This window comes from Neoarius graeffei, chromosome 4 (assembly GCF_027579695.1).
Source record: "Neoarius graeffei isolate fNeoGra1 chromosome 4, fNeoGra1.pri, whole genome shotgun sequence".
Classification (NCBI taxonomy): Eukaryota; Metazoa; Chordata; class Actinopteri; order Siluriformes; family Ariidae; genus Neoarius; species Neoarius graeffei.
In genome coordinates this window covers 36,478,852-36,498,296 of record NC_083572.1, presented here as the reverse complement: position 1 = coordinate 36,498,296, position 19,445 = coordinate 36,478,852, and the positions used below count along the sequence as shown (strand labels likewise).

The 19,445-nt window shown below is 46.3% G+C and overlaps 1 protein-coding gene across 1 annotated transcript; it reads left to right on the top strand.

Moving 5' to 3' along the window:
• Positions 1 to 10,663: 10,663 nt before the first annotated feature.
• Positions 10,664 to 19,192, top strand: LOC132884563 (uncharacterized). The gene is made up of 7 exons (XM_060918419.1): positions 10,664 to 12,233; positions 15,940 to 16,020; positions 16,129 to 16,765; positions 16,895 to 17,219; positions 17,334 to 18,120; positions 18,487 to 18,693; positions 18,816 to 19,192. The coding sequence occupies exons 1-7, from the start codon at positions 10,664 to 10,666 to the stop codon at positions 19,190 to 19,192; spliced, it is 3,984 nt and encodes a 1,327-aa protein (XP_060774402.1).
• Positions 19,193 to 19,445: the final 253 nt, after the last annotated feature.

Below are 19,445 nucleotides of genomic sequence, written 5' to 3'. Positions count from 1 at the left end.
TTTTTTATGCAGCATCAGTGCCAGGTGAGTTTAATAATCTTTAACTGTTTTTGCATTAACCGTCAGTGCAGTAATGTAATACCATTAACTATGTAGGTTGTGTTTTTTAATAGCAGGGAAAAGCTAAATTCGAGCCTTTGATTATAAGCTAATGGCTTGGTGGCATCTTTCATAATATTACCAAGAGCAGCAGCTGGTTTGTTCCTCACCTCAGTGAAATAACAGGCTTCATTATTACAAAGTCAATAAATCAATCACATTATAATAATAGTAGCTTTTATACTAAATTATTTATCATGACTTATTCACAGCAATTTCTGATAAGACCAAAGTCCCTAATGCAGCAAAACCACTTTTAAAAACAAATGTAACATGAAATTTAAAGATTTATTTATTCGATTATATTTTTACAGACCAGAATGATTGATTTTTCATAATTATATGAATTCTGCTGACAGTCAGAGTTGAATACAGGTTCCCCATGTGAGGCTGAATGTAAAGCCAGGATGCTTCAGTAAGAATCAACACTCTGTCAGTAACAATGGTGACACTGTCATGTGGTGCTGTGGGCTGGAGCTTCATGAACCTTTATGATGTGAACATATCATAGTACAGAAAGAATACTTTCACTCAGCTGAGACCATTCATCATGTTCACTGTTATATTCATGTGTCTGTGGCTTTCACTCAGTGAGTTAACTTTGACCTTTTGTTCTTGCAGAAATATTAAGTGTTGAATTAGTGATTTATTCTTCTGTGTGGTGGGAAGAAAAATCAGAATGTACATGTTCTCTTCTCTATGACAGGTGACTCCATGGCAGCTTCAATAAAGCCACTTTTCACTCATACAATTAGAGATGAAGGCAGTGATGTTACTCTGTCCTGCAGCAACAAATCAAGTGGTACAGGAAACTACCTGCAATGGTACAGACAATATCCAAAATTTAAACCTGACTTCCTTCTTTTTATATCACAAAGTGGATATAAGAGTGATTTAATCCCACCACGTCTCTCTGCTGAAGTTGATGAAAAGAATAACCAAGTGGATCTGCTCATCTCCTCTGCTGCTGTATCAGACTCTGCACTATACTACTGTGCTCTGCAGCCCACAGTGACAGGAACTCCAACTGCACTGGACAAAAACATTCACACAGTTACGTTATACTGAAGGCTGATCACTTGTCAAAGTTACATAATTCCAGATGATATAATATCAATGATATAATGAGTTAAAATAAATAAATGGGGGGTGAGATCAGTCAATAAAATATATATTCAGTGTGTCTTGGCTTGGGGTGGCATGGTGGTGTAATGGCTGGTGCCTCTCAATAAGAAGGTCTGGGTTTGAGCCCCGTAGCTGGCAAGGACCTTTTAGATTTTGCATGTTCTCCATGTGGGTTTCCTCTGGGTGCTCCAGTTTCCCCCACAGTCCAAAGACATGCAGGTTAGGTTAACTGGTGACTCTAAATTGACCGTGAGTGTGAATGGTTTTCCGTGTCTATGTGTCACCCCGACTTGTCCAGGGTGTACCCTGCCTTTTGCCCGTAGTCAGCTGGGATAGGCTCCAGCTTGCCTGCGACCCTGTAGAACAGGATAAAGCGGCTAGAGATAATGAGATGAGATAAGGTGTCTTGGCTCGATCTCCTGCTCCAGATCTATGTTCACACTCAGGATCACACTTTTTGGTTGCTAAGTACAATGATTTCGTAGATTTTTGTTGTTGTTGTCAGTGGCTTCATAATATATTCAAAACACACACACACACACACAAATACTTTCAAGACTCATGGGCATTTTAGACTTGCCTTGCCAGTTACTGAGCTATATATTTAATAAGCTCCACAAAGATCAACATACACTTGCATTTGTTGTCCTACCTTAACTTGACCATAGTTTTAATTGATATCACTGTTTAAAGATCGTGATGGCCAAATGAGACTTCGAAGCGCATATCAAGAAAAAGGGGGCAGATGAAGCCCCGCTTTGAGGCTTTGTATCGTTGAGCAGAAAACCACATGACCCATGATAAACAAGGCCTCGGTTGTGATTCACTAAAAGGTTCATTACTCAGACTCTCATTCAGCAGACTTCACTAGCGACCTACTGCTAAGAGAAATGTACAGTATGTTTAATTTCTACCTCATGTCAATGTTCTGCCACTTTACATTATTCTTTGCATGTACAGTAATTTGCACAATGTTCCATTTTAAAATAACTTATGTCATCAGATTTTTTTTTGCTTGTTTGTTTTATTTATTTGCCTATTTGTTATTTGGTGTTGACCCTTTTACCCTCTGTCTCTCTCTCTTACACACACATTATTGCTGTATATTTATTTAATAAGCCTGTTATGAAAATGTGAAAACTACATATTCAAAAATAAATCCGTCTAAAATGCTCATCTGAAGTCTGACTGAAAATGAAATTATAATCATTTGAAACCAATCGCAGTAAATTTTACACACTTTGGCCGAATCCCATTTCACCCCTTGGACCAACCCCTTAGCCCTTCCCCTCCATTTTGCGCGTTCACGTGAAGGGGTAGGGGCATCCCAATCCCAGTTAACGCGGAGGGGTAGGGGAAGGCGTAGGGCTTCTGTACCCCTCCAAACGGAGATTTTCCTGGAGCAGACTCCGAACGAAGGGGTTTGAGTGATTTCCCACAATGCCATGCGGATTTCAGCGAGATTTCATGCGGATTTCAGAAAGATGGCGGTTCCCGCGGCGAAAGATTGTCATAAATGTATTTTCTCCATTATTTACGTGTTTTAAGTTGTTATCCAGAGGAAACACGCCGCTTGATTCGCTTTCGAGCTGAGAATGAGCAGCGATTTCTGAAATCCAAGCTGCTGCTAAAAAGTTTTGGGAGTGAGTATTGTTTTCGGTTGCTTTACTGCGTATGTTTTGTTCTGTTATTCTCGCTTTTATTGTTTACATGAGTGTTCTGACACCTCATTCTGTCGGATGTGGTGCACGAAGCGCCAAAGATATCCCATTCAGTGGTGTTAGTTAACAAATCACACCCTGCCAGCAGAGATTTCTGCCTCTGGCTCTGACTGTAGCGGCTGGTCGCAGCCAATGACGCGTCGCGTTTTGCTAACGTAAACGCTGACGGAGGTACGCGATGACGTATGCGATCGTTGAAGGGCTATCCCAATACGTAAGGGTTGAATTTCAAGCCCTATCCCTTGTAGCTCAGTTTCAAGGGGAAGGGCCAAGGGGAAGGCGGAGGGGAAGGGGGAGGGGGAGGGGTAGAAATTAGAATTGGGATTGGGCCTTTGTCTCTTTCTATGGATTTATGGTCAGTATAATTTTGTCTACACAATAAAAAGGTGTACATAAACATAAAGGGAGTAACCTTTGTGTTCAGTGCTTGTGTGATGGGACTGTGAGTGCTACTGCAGCCGTGCAGTGCACAGAGTAACTTTTAGGGGAATCTTTATTGATTCTTGTTTTGGAACAGATTTTTTTTCACTGTCTTTGGATTGAGGTGATTCCTTTTCTTAGAAATTCCCTCCCCAGCCTCACGTGGTTCCCTCACATGGTTTTCTTCCGAACGATCCACGCCTCGAGGCGGGGCTTCATCTGCCACGCCCCCCTTATATTCAGCACGCGCTTCAGAGCCTCGGCTTCAGACGGCCATCACTATCGACCAATAATTGCTGATTATTGTCTGTCTGTATTTTGTCACAGCATTAAATCATAATGTATTTTGTGTGTGTGAGCAGTTTAAGGACAGTTCCCCCATTTCCCCCAATGAAGCGATCAGCCAGGATGTGTTTCTATCTGACACTTAAAGACATTGATTTGAATTAAAAAGTCTGCAAAGGGAATAAATCTGAATTAATAGTACAGATAACAGAGAAAAAGTGTCATGAATTCAGTTACAGGTGTTTACATTTTTCCTAAACCTTTGTTTGTTAAAATAGCATTTTATATACTCTATGTTAATATTAATTTATTTTTAAACCTTTATTTGTCATATGCACAGTTCAAGCACAGTAAAATTCATCCTCTGCATTTAACCCATCTGAAGCAGTGAACACACGCCCAGTGAGCAGCACCTTGCTCAAGGGCACCTCAGCCCAAGGCCGCCCCACGTCAACCCAACTGCATGTCTTTGGATTGTGGGGGAAACCAGAGCACCCAGAGGAAACCCACACAGACCCAGGGAGAACATGCAAACTCCACACAGAAAGGCCCTCGCCGGCTGCTGGGTTCAACCCTAAACCTTCTTGCTGCGAGGCGACCGTGCTAACCACTACACCACCATGCCGCCCAAAACAACAGGCCTGTGACGAGGGTGGGATTCGAACCCACTCATGCAGAGCACAATGGATTAGCAGTCCATTGCCAGAAGGGGGGAAGAAAAGAAAAAAGAAAGAGAAGAAAAGGGGGAAAAGAAGAGAAAAAGGAAAAAATAGGAAAAAAATATTTTTTTGGGTATGAGACATTGGAATGATTTCAGTCTTTTTAAACCTTGACATTTTCAAATTCTTCCTCTAAAAACATTCCTGCAAAAGTTACATACATTGTTAAAATCTTGGCTCTAATCTTCAAGAACAATAAAAACAGTCAAGTCAATGTAAATAAATGAGTTTTTTTTATTTCAATACAGTACCATTATAACCTTATAAACAATATGTCTAAAAGTCAGCTATGTTCACTTTGTGAAAAATAAAAGACAGACACTTTTGAATCTGCACCTTGCAAACCAGCCATTCAGATATTTTATTTGCTATTTGTAAGAGCTTGACAACAACATTGGTGTGTGATCTTGTAGGTGTTTCCGTAGCAGCTTTAAATGGCCTATCCAGTGAAATAATGGGCATGTTCTCATCTAGAACTCAAACAGAAAGAACCATCTTCCATGTACTGGCACATTACATCATCATAGCTGAGGGGTGTGTTTGTAGAACATTGTTGCCTTCCTTTTAAAGATTTTATTAATCTTAAGGTGTCATCAATAGTTTATTTTTGAAATTTAATATGCAAATTAGAAGGAATATTCCAGGTTTCCATAAGTTTCCAAGTGAAATATTCATAATACCTCAATATCCCTCCATATGAAGTTATGTATTATTTGAACAACAAGCTGCATTACATTTGCATGTAGAGGAGAAGTTTAAATCAAAGTGCACACTCTTGCACCTGGAGTCTCCCACCCAAAGGGTGGACATGTTACTGTTACACCACAAGAGTTGTGTGCTTTTTTTTTATTATTTGTTTATGTTTTTTTTTAAAGCAAATACTTGAAACAGCAATTTTGCTGTTGTGTATGCAACGGTCCTTATTTATATATTACAAAAAGCATTTGCAACTACAAATGAGTGATTCCACGCTTATGGGTACTGAAATGGGGACATGAACTTATTCACCTAAAACCATTTCTTTTTTTACCATCAGGTCACAAAACATGTAATCTCTAATGAATGATATGTTAAAAGATAACTTTAATTTTCTGAGATGTAATGAAAACATATTTATATGCCAAAGTCAAGCCTATGAGTTCCAAAATGATGTCTGTTACATTACTTCTGTTACGATTGTCCATCTCGCGTCTGTTACAAATTAATTACAATCTAGCTATATACCATGTTAATCTTATTGAAAGAATGTGTATGTTTATTCTACTACACATGTTTATTAATTATATTTGCTAAAACATCACCTTCCTATGTTTCAAAAAGTAATTCTACATTGTTAAAATTGAGAATATATATGTCCACAACACTTCTGTTACGTTCTGACTTTGGCATATAAATATGTTTTTATTACATCTCAGAAAATTAAAGTTATCTTTTAACATATCAATTATTAAAGATTACATGTTTTGTGACCTGATGGTAAAAAAAGAAATGGTTTTAGGTGAATTTTTAAAAATAATTATTATAAGTTCATGTCCCCATTTCAGTACCCATAAACATGGAATCACTCAAATAGAAAAGACATAAAACGGAACAAATATACCAGATTGTGGTTATATCTGGTTATGTTATTTTATGACAAAATTTAAAGAGGCTACCGCCTGTTCTCTATCAATAATGAATTCAACATATTCCTGGTGTTATTAAACATCACAGCATCACATCACAGACCTCGACCTTAATCAAACACCGCTAACTTTTGTTTACATTGCTATATTTATAACAAAATCACAAGTCATATACCAACGCAACTTAAATTCACTCATTTATGTCATTTTGGTGAATTGTACTTACTTGTAAACACTTGTCATTCGGATATTAGTGTCGAGAAAGATGAAAACGCCGCCGAGAGAAATTGCCTCAGAATAAACTTGTTCACAATCGCCGCCGTCTCTAGCCTGCAAGCTGTGATCGGCTGTCTTGTCGCCATGGGAGTGGTGAAGAACGCCATTGGCTCTTTTGCCCCTGTTATTAGGATGTTACAACTTTAGTTCGGAGTTTATTAGGAATTGTTTGGACTTTGTTAGGATTTAATAGGACTTCTTTAGAAACGGTTAGGATTTTGTTAGGAATGGTTAGCAGTTAAGAATACAGTCCAATCCCTGATAGCTGCGGCCATGAGCTAAATCCCCTGCTGTGTTTGAGGGTTTGTCCAACTAACTACCGTAAGCCCACCAAACTACACTTCCTGACCTGCTCGTTGCTCTCTGGAACCATGCCTGAGTTTCCATTGGTTGTTTGTTTATTTTCAAGTGAGCGACTGCCCAGAAGCGGACTTTTGTTCTGGGGGAGTGCGTTCTGACTCCCATTTGCATGAATACCAGTTGGTGAGCTTCAAGGGTTTTGCCCCTAAAACAACCCAATCTCCTCACATGGAGTCCCTGGCATGCTTCTCACACTTTGGGGGCAGGCCTCAGGAAGCATTTGTTGCTTCATTGTTAAATGAGAGAAGCTGGCCGGAAGGTGGTGAAAAGTGCCTTTTCAGGACAGCAGCTTGCTTTTCCCCAGCAGCTTGAAGAATACAAGCAGGTAAGCATCATATTTTCAGTTTGTAAAAGCTGTCTCAGCTGACTTTGCACTCGAGCGAGAGTTAGAATTTCATAGTGGATGGTGGGAATATGACAAGCCTGTTGAAAAATGTGACTTGGAGATACTGAGGTCATTCGGCAATTCAAGGAATCAAGCCAAGCAAACTGAAAGGGATCTGTGATAGCTCACCTTCGGAGCTCATCAGAGGAGCATATCAGCAGAAAAGTAGTGTGCAGTTAGTTGATTTGGTCATTGCCAAGGTTGTGGGTTTAATCCAAATAGTGGCTGTTTTCACAGATGTGCTGCTTTGAATGTGGCGAAAGAAGTTTGATCTTGACTTGGCTGAAAGTGCAGATGATTCGGCTGGTTTGCAAGATGACAAGAAAGTTTTTCTCTGTAAAATGCAATCACAAGGTCAGTGGGTGCTTTGGAGAATGTGGGCATCGATCCCACTACCTCCTACGTGCGCCTACTGTGTCTCACTGTTACCGCTAAAGTAAGCCCACAGTGGCCAATCAGGTCCGACATGGGCTTACTTTTGACCAATGAGGTTGCCTCCCATGGGCTTACTTTGGGCCAGTGGGCTTACTTTTGACCAATGAGGTTGCCTCCCATGGGCTTACTTTAGGCCCTGCCCGCTCTTTCTCTTGTCATTCGTGATCGGAACATCACAGCGATTCAACGAGGTAAGTGGACTTGCATTTCTCCTCGGTAAATGTATATGTAACTTTGAGATTTTTGGTGGATGATACGGAGAAATGTAGTCGCTACTGATTCTTGATTTTACATAAAATGCTGAGCGTAAAATTCGTAAAGTTTCGTGATACACGGTGTTGTTCTTCTGCCTGTGGTAATTGACTACCATTAACGTAGGTGGCTGTAAAGGAAATCTCTTACTTATACGAAAAGATATTAAACCCAAACGGTTTAAAATTTGTTGTTGTGCTTCATTTCTGGTGAAAACGGGTTAAATGGTCAAACAAACAGCCTGCCCACCTGAAATCTGGCTTACTTGTATGAGGAAGGGGGAAATTGTCGCATTTGTTTAATCAGACTAAACCGATTAAATGTAAAAGGCAAACTGCGTACTGAAATGTATTTGTATGTACTCAAAACGGTTTATTTGTTTTAAAACCGACCATGGTTTAGCCGATTCAATGAGGAATGTGCAGATGTAAAGACTGTAAACAGTGCTACCGAATGTCGAGTAAACAGAAGAATATGTGACGTTGATGTATGCTCTAGTATATTCCGTCATATTAATGTCTCAAGCGGTTTGAATATCGAAAATAGCAGATTTTATTTTATTCGTGTTAAAAAAGAAACAGTCTTTACAGTCGCCTAATTACGAGATCTTGCGGTCATGAGGAGAAACTCATTAACGACAATGAGAAAATAAGGCTATTGTGAGAAGTTTCGGTGGTCATTATTTTCTATCACCTGTGATGGGCAATTATGTAGATGGGTCGTGTTTTTCCACCACTGGAATGCCGTCTTTTGTCCACTGCCATTAAGCATGGGGGAAGGCAATCAATGTTGTAATCCCACACTTAAATAGAATGCATGCCAGCTGGTTAAATCATTACATGATTTACTACTACCCCATACAGGTCCAGCTATTTTAAGAGTAAGGGTAGACAAGTAATCAGTAGAAATTAAATTAAATTACATGGCGTAATACATTTATTGTAGTATAGTATAGTTGTTTTGAAGATGACTACAGCTAACAGCCTATGTTCATGGAAATGCTGCATAGCATTTCCAATGAAACAGCACTCCCAAACCCTCTGTCAGAAAATAAGCAACTGTTTCTTCAGTACACATCGCACATTAAAGAGTTGCCTGGAGAAGTGGAGAAATACGCCAAGAAGAAAGAGCTTCAGGCTCAAGCGCAGGCAACAGGAGACACGGGCTGTTTGTTGTTGGAGTTTGGAGACTTTGAGGGCCGCTCTCTGAAAGAGGTGTACGAGGACCAGAGCCACGGGGCCCAGAAACTCGTCAGGTACGTGCTACAGTCAAATGCATGGCTCAACACCAACATGGCCCTTTTCAAGGCATATATTTTGAAAAGACGGTCAGCTGAGGGTACCAGTACCAGGGAGCATCAGCCATCTCCAGCCTCCAGTGCCAGCGCCTCTTCTCCTGCCCCGTCACCTACCACCATCCAAACGGGTCCACGGACGCCTGCCTCTGTAAAAGCTCTGCTGGCACGTGGCAAACACTTGCCTCCCTCACAGCTGGCCAAAAAACTTGTGTCACCTGTGAAACCCTGTAAGTGGTTTTCAGTATTCACCAACTGTTAATATGCATGCATGCAGTATGTTGCGTTAATCATTTTGCCTTACCTTTCCTGTTCAGAATTGCGGTGCCAGGTCTTAATTATTTTGACCTTTAAAAGTAGTAAACAGGCACCCTTGTCAGACATAGTGGCTCCCAACTCGTTAGTTGTCAGGGCATGTTACAACATGCCAACTTCAGACACCCTGGCGCCACTGTCCATCACACGCCAACTTCAGACACCCTGGCGCCACTGTCCATCACACTGTGCTGCGTGGACTATATAAGATGCGCACAAACATCGAGGAAAACACGGCACACAACAGACGGGGACTCCATGCAACACCTGCTTCTCATCAGTGAACATTTGGATCCGTTTCTCTCTTTCTCCCTCGGTTTCATTTCTTTCGTGCTTTCTATCTTTCTATCGCGGACGTGTCAGGATCCAACGTCCATCATTTGCGCCGTGTGTGCATTCCGTGCGTCCTTGAATGTAAGTTGTTTATTGTTGCGTAGCTACTGTGTTATGTGTGTACTCGTTATCTGTAACTGTTACATGTAGCGGTAAGGCTAGCGAGTATTTCTTCTCCTTTTCTCTCATCCTGTGTCTGTCTATTTTCTTACGTGTTTGTTCTGTTCTGTTCAGTAGCCATGTAATGATAGCGCTTGTTTTCTCGACCACGGTTTGTTACGGGAGCACATTTCATTATTAGCCATTGCCGTGTTGGGAGTGTAGTGGTGGTATGTACAGTTCATAACCGCGCCACATATTCTAACCTTCTATGCGCAATACAGCGCGGGGCAGCGCTTAAAGGAGCCACGCTCCCCTTCATTCAGCCGACACACTCTGTGTCTTCATGCGGGTGTGACTCGCTGTAAGCAGTTGCACCACGCACCTTGGTAATGATAGCTGCTGTAGGCAGCTATCCTCATCCTCCGTGTACGTTGTACACATTGTACATATTGTGTACATATCGTGTATATAGTCAGTATCTAGTGTGTTGTGTTATTTATTATGGGGTGTAAATAGCATTCATTGGGCTTTACATTGTTTTACTTATATAGTATTCATTTGTGTGTTTTATATTTGTATTACATTGTATATAATTATTATTCATTTGCGTTAATATATATTTAATGCGATGTGTATTTGTATTTATATCATTGTTATTATTTACATTATTGCTTGTGTGTATATTATTGCTCATGTCTTGTTGTATTTGTATTTTATTCTGTTTTCTAGTAAAACCACGGTTTACACGGTTTCTCGTGAGTGGACATCCATTAATTCCTGTTCTAACCGGACAGCCTGTGTAGCTTGCTGTATACCCGATCCAGTGTCCCCCTTATACAGTCCTTTACCCTGTCCATCACCGGACACCCATTTTTATATGGTCCTTCGAGCCGGATACAGCATTCTACACAGTCAGGATGTCCACTCATGATGGCAGTGCCCGTCCTCGCCGTGAGCACCACCACCCCAGGCACCTGGATGACTACGTGGTGACCCAGGCTCAACGACGGCTGCCACAGGACGGCGCACACACCCAGGATGATTCTTCCCATGTGGGAGACAGCAGGCCCCGGGAGCCATCACACACTCCCCCTGCTGGGCAGACTCCCCTGGACACGTCAGCAGCTATCCTCCTCGCCCTTCAGCAGATACGGGAGGACAATCGGCAGCTGCAGCGGGATGTGCAGTACCTGTTGCAACAACACTATGCATCACCTCCACGCACTCCAGCGAGGGACATCCAGGTTCCAGCCGTCACGCCTGGAACCCCCCCAGCAGTCTTATCATCACCACTGCAGCATGACAGAACATACAGCCCTGCTGACTCAACCAGTGGACATCGCCGCGCCCCGGTGGCAGAGCAGTCGTCACCTCTACCTCGGCCACACATCGCAGGAGCTGAAGCAGCGACGTCCACACCGCCACACGGAGGAGCTCCCCATTTGCCAACACCACTGACGGCAGAGCTGACAGAGCACCTGAGGAGCATGAATCTGCCACGGGGTCATTCATTCACGTCATCCTCACCCTTTCCTGCCACCCCACAGTACTCAGCGCCATTCAGCCCACGGCGCCCTTCGTCTGCTCAGAGACAGCGGACGTCATCACCGGTGTCGGGCGGTCAGAGGGCAGTGGCACCAGATCATCACAGGCTGTCACCTGTCCCACAGCGACTGACATCTCTTCCCCCTCAGGAGCTGACCTACCGCGGGCCCAAGATGAGAATCCCAGCGTTCACCGAGGACGACCCACGGCAGTTCAACAGGATGCAGCTGGCGCTCGACAACGTCCTACCACCCGACGCGACAGAGCGCTTCAAATATCAGATCCTGCTGGACCACCTGAAGCTAGAGGATGCTGTCCTGGTAGCGGATGCTTACTGCCACAGCAGCTATCCCTACAGTGATACGATGGCAGCCCTCACGAAGCTCTTTGGGCAGCCCCGCAAACTGGCACTCAGGCAGATCAACCAGGTCCTGGCTGAGCCCCCTGTCAGGAGCGGTGACCAGAGAGGCTTCAGGAACTTCGCCCTGAAGGTGCAGTCCTTGGTGGGGATGCTGGATAAGATGGAGACCCAGGAACAGCTTGAGCTACGGTGTGGTTCGCATGTGTCTCGGTTGCTGCCCAAGCTGCCTCACGAGCTGCGTACTGCCTTCAGGCGGTACATCGACCCAGACCGTGTGCCTGTCCCCACACTCTTGGACTTCACCGCATGGTTACAGCACGAGGTTGGTGTGCAGCTGGACGAGACCAACGACCCGCCAAAGGCAACAGCGAGCCAGGCAGAGCGGCAGCGGAGCACCAGAGGCAAGCAGCCGGCAGCCACACGCTCCACCACGGTCCTGCTGGTAGACCCCCCAGCCAAGTCAGCTCAGCAGCCATCAAAGTCAGCTCCACGTACACCCGCCAAGGTGGAGCCTCCAAAGAAGTACTGCCCCTTCTGCAACAGCACGGAGCACTACTTCAACCAGTGCACTGCGTTCAAGAGTATGTCACTGGAACCAAGGCTCCAGTGGATCAAGACCGGGAAGAAGTGCTGGAGGTGTGGACGCGACCATCAAGCAGCTCAGTGCTACCTCAAGGCACGGTGCCCGAAGTGCAATCGCCGGCACCTCGAGGTACTGCATGAGGTGAATGCACAAAGCAGGCCGGAGACTGCGACACTGTCTTCACCCAGCCAGCCATCCACCTACTACCTCGACCCAGCACGGAGAGGTAGTTGTGTGCTGCTGAAGATGGTGAAGGTGCTCCTTCATCACGGGGGCAAGAAGATGGAGACCTACGCCATCCTCGATGACGGGTCAGAGCGCACCATGCTCCTCCCCCAAGCAGCGCAGCAGCTTGGCCTCAAAGGACAGAGTGAGAATCTGGCCCTCCGCACCATCCGTCATGACATCAGAACGGTGCCGGGGAGGTCAGTGTCCTTCTCTGTGTCATCCCTCAGTCAACCGCAGCAGCGGTACAAGATACAGCGGGCCTTCACATCACCCGAACTGGGACTGTCCCCTCATTCACACCCAGTTGAGGCTCTCCAAAAGACCTACCGCCACCTCAGAGGGCTGCCTCTTCACTCCGTTACTCAGGCCCGTCCGCTGCTCCTCATTGGGTCTGACTACCCAGACCTTCTCATCCCCATCGAGCCTGTGCACATAGGCCCACTAGGTGGACCCATTGCCCTGAAGACACGCCTTGGGTGGACACTTCAAGGCCCCGCCAAGGCTGTCAAGCGTCGGTCTTCCACCCCAGCGTGCCTGTTCATCAGTGCACCGTCACCATCAGTGGAGCTGCTGCAGGATGCCACCGAGCTGCAGAAGTCCCAGTTCTGCGGCCACATCACCGTGACCTCTGACCCTGCGTTGCCTGATGCAGGGAACTTCAGTCAATATCCAGAGCTGCTGGAGGCCACAGTCAGAAAGCGTCACGGGGCGGCCACATCCGCCATCACAGCTGAGGACTACAGGCAAGCGGAACTGGCACTCCTCAGGAAGGCACAGAGTGACTCCTTCCCCGAAGACCTCACCCTGCTCTCAGCGGGGAAGCCAGTCTCCACTGACAGCAGGATCCTCACATTGTCCCCGGAGTACGACGCTGAGACACAGCTGATCCGGGTCGGAGGTCGTCTGCGCAGGTGTGACACGGTTGAGGAGGAGACTCTACACCCCATCCTGCTTGACCCTCAGCACCCCATCACACAGCTCATCATCCGAGACTTCGACAGCCACCTGGCGCACCCAGGACCAGAGCGAGTGTTTGCTGAGCTGCGCCGGCGGTACTGGATCGTGCGTGGGAGAGCGGCTGTCAAGAAACATCAGCACAGCTGTCCAGAGTGTCAGAAGTGGCGAGGCACACCAGTGATCCCCAGAATGGCTGACTTGCCACCATCAAGTCTGCGCTTGCACAAGCCAGCCTTCTATTCCACTGGAATGGATTGTTTCGGGCCGTACCTCATCAAGATCGGCCGACGCACTGAGAAACGGTGGGGCATCGTTTTCAAGTGCCTGACAACCCATGCAGTGCATCTAGACCTCCTCACCAGCATGGACACTGATGCTTTCTTGATGGCCCTGCGGCGCTTCATCGCACGCCGAGGGAAGCCACATGAGCTGCTCTCCGACCAAGGCACCAATTTCAGAGGGGGTCAGTCTGAACTGCAGGAGACGTTCAAAGCCCTCAGCCCAGAGCTACAGTCCCACTTAGCCAGTCAACAGATTGACTTCAAGTTCAATCCTCCACATGCCCCGCACTTCGGTGGTTCCTGGGAACGGGAGATCCGTTCCATCAAAGCTGCCCTACACACTACACTCGATGCACAGACAGTCACTGAGGAGGTGTTGAGGACAGTGCTGATCGAGGTGGAAAGCATCATCAACTCCAAGCCCTTGGGTTACACCTCGTCAGACATCGCAGATCCAGATCCCATCACTCCAAACATGCTGCTGATGGGGCGGCACGACCCCTCCATACCACAAGTGGTCTACACCGACTCCGACATCCTGAGCAGGTGCAGGTGGAGACAGTGCCAGGCCCTTGAGGACCAATTCTGGGCTAAGTTCATCAGGAACTACCTGCCCTCTCTTCAAACCCGCTCCAAGTGGCAACGAGACCGGGAGGACCTCATCGTTGACAGCATCGTGATGATTGTCGACCCTCAACTCCCACGTGCCCTGTGGCCTGTGGGCAAGGTCACTGCTGTCATCCCTGGAGCAGATGGCAGGGTACGTACTGCACAGGTGCAGGTCAAGGACCGGACCTACACACGCCCAGTCTCACGCCTGGTGAGACTCCCTTCACTCCCTCAGGACACCTCTGCCTGACATCATGGACACAACTTTGTTCCACAAAGTTGGGGGCGGCTGTTCAGAATTGCGGTGCCAGGTCTTAATTATTTTGACCTTTAAAAGTAGTAAACAGGCACCCTTGTCAGACATAGTGGCTCCCAACTCGTTAGTTGTCAGGGCATGTTACAACATGCCAACTTCAGACACCCTGGCGCCACTGTCCATCACACGCCAACTTCAGACACCCTGGCGCCACTGTCCATCACACTGTGCTGCGTGGACTATATAAGATGCGCACAAACATCGAGGAAAACACGGCACACAACAGACGGGGACTCCATGCAACACCTGCTTCTCATCAGTGAACATTTGGATCCGTTTCTCTCTTTCTCCCTCGGTTTCATTTCTTTCGTGCTTTCTATCTTTCTATCGCGGACGTGTCAGGATCCAACGTCCATCATTTGCGCCGTGTGTGCATTCCGTGCGTCCTTGAATGTAAGTTGTTTATTGTTGCGTAGCTACTGTGTTATGTGTGTACTCGTTATCTGTAACTGTTACATGTAGCGGTAAGGCTAGCGAGTATTTCTTCTCCTTTTCTCTCATCCTGTGTCTGTCTATTTTCTTACGTGTTTGTTCTGTTCTGTTCAGTAGCCATGTAATGATAGCGCTTGTTTTCTCGACCACGGTTTGTTACGGGAGCACATTTCATTATTAGCCATTGCCGTGTTGGGAGTGTAGTGGTGGTATGTACAGTTCATAACCGCGCCACATATTCTAACCTTCTATGCGCAATACAGCGCGGGGCAGCGCTTAAAGGAGCCACGCTCCCCTTCATTCAGCCGACACACTCTGTGTCTTCATGCGGGTGTGACTCGCTGTAAGCAGTTGCACCACGCACCTTGGTAATGATAGCTGCTGTAGGCAGCTATCCTCATCCTCCGTGTACGTTGTACACATTGTACATATTGTGTACATATCGTGTATATAGTCAGTATCTAGTGTGTTGTGTTATTTATTATGGGGTGTAAATAGCATTCATTGGGCTTTACATTGTTTTACTTATATAGTATTCATTTGTGTGTTTTATATTTGTATTACATTGTATATAATTATTATTCATTTGCGTTAATATATATTTAATGCGATGTGTATTTGTATTTATATCATTGTTATTATTTACATTATTGCTTGTGTGTATATTATTGCTCATGTCTTGTTGTATTTGTATTTTATTCTGTTTTCTAGTAAAACCACGGTTTACACGGTTTCTCGTGAGTGGACATCCATTAATTCCTGTTCTAACCGGACAGCCTGTGTAGCTTGCTGTATACCCGATCCAGTGTCCCCCTTATACAGTCCTTTACCCTGTCCATCACCGGACACCCATTTTTATATTTCCGGTCTTTTTTTTTCAGCTCCAGCACCGCAATTGTCTGGCTCCAGCACTGCACATCGGCGCCCAGAACCCATTCCCCAACAGTTGCGCTTCCTCTGTGGTAAGCAAGCACCATCTTCCATACATTCATGTCTGTGTGTTGTCTCTGTGTACATTTGTCTGTGTGTAACTGTAGGCCTACCTAACAATTTTACTATTTGTGCTCCAGGCCCTTCTGAGGCCGACGATGAGGAACTTGTGCGTGCCACACAAGAGTGTGAGACACAGCTGCAAACAGCAGCCACCATGCCTCCTCTAGCAGCCACCATGCCTCCTCCAACAGCCGTCATGCCTCCTCCAACAGCCGCCATGCCTCCTCCAGTAGAAGTTGCTCAGCCACAGCCACCGGTGGATCTCCCCTTTCACTGGAAGGACCATCTTCCTCCCTTCCAACAGGAGTGGATTCACCACACACTGTTCAAGGCGAACCCAAAGACTGGGAAACCGGAGCTGGTGACCCAGCTGAAGCTGTGGTGGCATCCTCCTCAGCCCACCCTCATTCACACCCAGCCACCAGCGTCACCTAATCAATTCTTCTGTCGCCCCCTGTTCCTGTGGATGCCTCACAAGATGTGGAGGTACCCACTAGTCTGCGTGCGTCCATCATGCCAAAAGTACAGCCTTACAGCAGCCGGACTGTATAGGACCGTGCGCAAGGTCCTGGACATAGACGGGTGGTATGACCTTGCAACTGAGTACCTGGAGTGCAAGCGGTGCTCCAAGAAATATCCTGCGTGGTCTGAGGATATCTTGGCCCAGCTGGATGTTGGCCACCGCAGCCAGTTCCCAGCTCTGCTAACTTACAGGTAATTTGTCTTATGAATAGAAACCTTCAGTAGCTGCTTCTATGGACTGTTGTGTGTGTGTGTGCGCATGTAGTACATATTACATTACATTACATTGTTACATTGTTACAATACATTTTCTTTCCTCAGGTACTCATGTGACAACCGGGTGATAAGGATGATGAGGGAGAGGACACTGGGCAACAGTGTTACCCAGCTGTACAAGAAGCTGAACGAGCAGCACAGTGAGGCGTGGATGCAGCGCTTCCTGCAGTACCTGACAGCTTGCGAGCCGTTTACAAGGTCTGCAATCATCTGCCCAGTATTTGCAGATCCCCCAGCCTTACCTGCCATCCCAAAACCGAAGTGGCTGTTGGCCGTGTTTGCCAGAGATGTCCTTGGGAGGCTGAATGAAGTGAAGGCCAAAATTACAAACACCTTTGGCTCTGTCCTCAAGATGGACTCCACGAAAAAGGTATTGCATCCCTCTTCAAATCCGAAATGGTCATCACAATGTGACGTGTGAATTATCTCAGTTTAGTAATATTTGAACTGACAGAGTTTGATCCTTATTGCCTTTCCTCAACAGATCACCAAAAAGCTGTCTGGTGCCGCTGCAGGTACAGCTGCTTGGTGTACAAACGTGGGAAATGAGTACGGCCAAGTACTCACTTCAGTCCTGACGGCCTCCGAGGGACATGCTCTGGATGGGATGGCAACAGGCCTAATGAAGCGGTACAGGGAGGCAGGTGTAGCTCCACCCGACATTATGTACGTGGACAGAGACTGCTGCAGTGGGGCAGTGAACAGGATGTTTGCCGACTGGGATGAGCTCCAAGTGCGCCTTGACGTGTGGCATTTCATGCGCCGCTTTGCTGCAGGTGTCAACACAGAGGCTCATCCCCTGTATGGCATTTTTATGATGCGCCTGTCCAAGTGCATCTTTGAGTGGGATCCCGAGGATGTGTCTGCTCTTCGTGAAGCTAAGAAGAGCGAGCTGGCGGCGAAGGGCATCCTGGACATCACAGAGGAGGCTCTCAATGCCCGGATATCTCGGAGGGAGTTGGCGCTGCACTGTCGGAGGAGGACCAGGGGCGTGGAGGAGACCTCCAGACTGCTTGAAGCATTGATCAGTCTGTTTGACAGCCCAGCTGGGAAGGACACTCTGGGTGTTCCTCTGCTCGACCACGAACGGATCCAGGGAATATGGAAGGATCAGAAGAAGCACGTGGCCTGCATCCAGGACCCAGACTTCCCCCTCTACATTAAAACGGGCACCCTGAAGAAAGGCGACGTGGTGCTCAACTGCTACAGGTGTGCCCGTGGCTCCACCTCCCTGGAGTCTTTCCATCTTCACCTGACTAGGTTTATCCCAGGTATTTACTTTCTCTTTTTTTTTTTGGGGGGGGGGGGGGGTACTTTATTAATAGTTTGATATGACTTCAGTGCCTCCCGTTCAATCTTGAGCGGCGTGCCTCTTTGAAGGACTTTAAAGTTCATATTCTGGCTTTTGTTTTGTTTCACTCTTTGGTTGAATTTGTAGCGCTGGCTTTGAAAAGTAAAATAAGTGAACTGGCTCCATGCCTCCTCTACATTATTTCTCACTTGTGATGTGAGCGTAACACTCCTTTTGTAATGTATGTCTGGTTGTAATGGAAATTGTGTTATAACAGGAGGAACATGGCATATAATTCTGTGACCTGGAGTCCTGACTTTTTTGTGTTCATGTATTTATCCATCAGGAACCAGTGCCAGCGCCTCGCATTTCCAGGCGTATCTTCTGGAAGGACTGATGCGCTGGAACGAGGACAGAATGAAGGACTCTGTTCAAGCACCCACTTCCATGCGCACCTACGGCAGTGTTCTGCAGGAGGCCGTGGATCGGCTCAGCCAAGCCGTTCTGGGAAAACGTTGGGATGAGCAGTACCGCAGTCCTGGAGTCTACACAGGTTAGCACTGATCACTTATTCAAAAAGGACAAAATTACCTCAGGCAGTGTATCATATAGTTACATTTTAATGTATTACTTGAATATGAACAATTTTCTGTTTTTCTGTTTTACTTTTCATAGGTGAATTGTTGGCCATGGAGTACCTGTACAGCCAGACTGGCATATCACTTACTCCAACGCTCCACAACCAAGAGGAGGAGGACCAGCTGGTGGAGGACATTGATGATGAGGACATTGAGGACGAAGGCTTTGAGGAGGAGACAGAGGACATCACAGTTCCTGTGCTGACTGACGATGACCATGACATTGAAAGGAGGCCCTCAACCACAAGGCGTCGGGCACCTTCACCACCACCTCTACCAGAACTGCCGTCCACGTCCACGGGTGGAGGTCAGCGTCCAGTTGCTGCTGCCGCCGTTCCGTCCACGTCGGGTCAAGGACTGCACCCTGCTGCTACTGCTGCTGCCACCACTTCAGGGGCTCAGGTAAGACACTAACAGATATTTCAATTCCAAGTTAATGTTACTACATTTTACATTTACCACTACTAATGAATACTTTTTAATTTTTTTTATTTAGGGCGTCGTCGTTGGACCGGATGACATCCGTGACTTGATCATCGCCAGCCCACGGTTGATGGCAGATACAACAATTCAGTTGTTTCAAATCAACCAGCGGACACTTATTCAGTGGTAGGTCTCCCCCATTTTTTATTGATTTCCCTCAAATTTACACAATAATGGTCTCATA